The sequence below is a fragment of the Berghia stephanieae genome, unplaced genomic scaffold, assembly GCF_034508935.2.
Source record: "Berghia stephanieae isolate SIO BIC M18660-M18661 unplaced genomic scaffold, UCSD_Bste_1.3 scaffold2384, whole genome shotgun sequence".
Lineage (NCBI taxonomy): Eukaryota > Metazoa > Mollusca > Gastropoda > Nudibranchia > Aeolidiidae > Berghia > Berghia stephanieae.
The window spans coordinates 1-2,413 of NW_027623495.1; the positions used below are offsets into that span (position 1 = coordinate 1).

The following is a 2,413-nucleotide window of genomic DNA, read 5'->3' on the forward strand; positions in this document are numbered from 1 at the left end:
AATTAATGGTAAGTTAAGAGGTTCTCTAGAAATTGGAGGGCATGAAACTACAAAAGAAATTATTAGCAAATCTAAAGAAATAGATAACGTGCAAAAACATTTACTTAATAAATCCATTATTAAGGAAATTTATATTCCTCTTAAAATCATAAATTTTGTAATTAAGTAAAAGTTTAAAATTCATTGATATTGAAGAATACAAAATTGAAAAATAAATATACTTTAAATTATTTATGTATTTTTTATTTGTTTTTTAGTTTACTGAAAATACTTGACTGTTTATATTTTGAAATTTGTATTAAAAAATCTTCTATTGATTTACCATCATTTTTTATGAGTTTATAATAAGTGATAAAAACATATCACTTGCAATCGGTCATTATTGTTTATAATGAGATTAATGTATATTATTTTCTCAGATGTTGATGGTACTATCATTGATCATCAACAAGTACTATTACCTCAAACAATAGAAGCTATTAAATATGCCAGAAAAAAGGGTGTGCTTTTTGCTATTAGCACTGGTAATGCCCATTTTGAAAACATGCAAAAATTATCACAAAAATTAGATGCAGATTTTTTAATTACTTCTAATGGAGCAAGAATTTTTGATTTTCAAAACAAAAAAGTATTGATGGAAAATGCTGTGCAAAAAAACCAAGCTAAATTTATTTTTGAAAAAATAAAAGATTATGTGCAATTTATGACTTGACCAGCAGAAGAAAAATATCAAATTTTTGTAAAAGATAATAATGAACATCATAAAAATAATGCTATTAGTTTAGCTAAAAAATATAATTGCGAAGAAGATTCGCTCGTTTTTGTGAATGATATTACTACTAATGTTTATAATATTGCTTGTGTTTCTACACAAGAAAACATTGACAAAATTGAATTAATAGTTAAAGAAAATGGTTTTCATTCATTAAGAGCTCATGATCGCTTTTTATGAATTACTGAGAATCCTAATGATAAAGCTCTTAGTGTCAAATATTTAACAAATTTTCTGGGAATTGATAAAGATAATGTTATGACAATCGGTGATGGCATTAATGATTTAGAAATGATGAAAATTACAAATCATTCATATGCTATGGATAATAGTATAGATGAAGTTAAAAAAGCTGCTAATCGTTATACTTCTAGTGTCGAGCAAAATGGCGTAGGTGAAGCAATCATGGATTTTCTTTTTAGAAATAAAATTGATTAAAAAAACACATTTAATAATGTGTGAAATATATATTTTTATTGTATCGAATAATTTTTATTAAGCAGTTTTTTCAACAGTTTTATGCTTTTTTAATAAGGCATCAATTCTTGATTGTTTTCGAGCGCCATTATTTTTATGAAAAACACCTTTAGAAACAGCAGTGTTTATTTCTTTTTTGGCAGATGAAACTAATTTATCAATATCTTTGCCTTTATTAATGATTGCTAATTTAGCTTTTTTAATTGCTTTTCTAGTTGATGATTTGATTGCCTTGTTTCTTATTGTTGCTTTCGCTATGTGTTTTATATTTTTTTCTTTTGCTTTGATATTAGCCATTTATCTCCTTGATTAAGTAAAAAAATTATACACAAAAAAAATCAATCATTGCTTAAGATCTAGAATAAGGTAAGTATTTTTTTAAGTGGGGTTAACCCTATTTAAAAACCTAATATCCATTGTACAACAAAAATGATTAATATAAAATTAATATAAGATAACACTTATTTTTAATTATTCTATTGTAGAAAAATGAATTTTACTTTTTATTATTCTTCATATTCATTAGGAGTGAACTTGCTTTTGACGCCATGAGGTTCAACATATGGGTCTAAGTTTTCTAAAATAAATTCTCTATTATGATCATATATTTTAAACTCAGAATGTAAGAAATATCCTTCTTCTGGTGTTGAACTAATTTCCCATCTACTCTCTTGGGCAAATAAAAATGAAATCAGTAATTCTCTGTTATATTGACAAAATTTTCTCTTTCTTTTGAATATTTCAGCAAGATAATTACCTTGAATGCCTTCAATTGGACTAATATATCCATTTTTAAAGCCTTTTTTTCAATTACTGAATCATTTTAACAAATATTGAAAATCAGAGTTTTTTTTTCAGTTTTTCTTCTGATACATACCCTTTTTTTGTGATAACTCCATTATTATCAATTAATTTTCAGTTTTTGGAGTAAATAAGATAGTTTTTAAATGAATCCTTTGAAAAATTAGCAAAATCTTCTTTTTCAAGCTTATTTTTTCAACCAAGAGCAAGATATTTCCTTAATCTCTTAAGAAAATGGAATGAATCAATGTATCTTTCTGTATCCATTTCAAAATATTGAGATATTTCAGTTATATTTTTAGCTCCATCTCCTAGGAAAATGCTTTTTTTCACTTGAATTCCATATATTTTTTTGATTAAATC

General features: G+C 24.7%; 1 protein-coding gene across 1 annotated transcript; it reads left to right on the forward strand.

Annotated features, from left to right (window-relative positions):
• Positions 1 to 419: 419 nt before the first annotated feature.
• LOC144961384 (uncharacterized protein in pdhA 5'region-like) lies at positions 420 to 2,030 on the forward strand (the record flags this gene model as incomplete). The annotated part of the gene is made up of 3 exons (XM_078894602.1): positions 420 to 524; positions 978 to 1,162; positions 1,995 to 2,030. Coding segments are annotated over 3 exons (326 nt in total), but the record flags the coding sequence as incomplete, so codon positions are not given.
• Between the last annotated feature and the right edge of the window lie 383 nt (positions 2,031 to 2,413).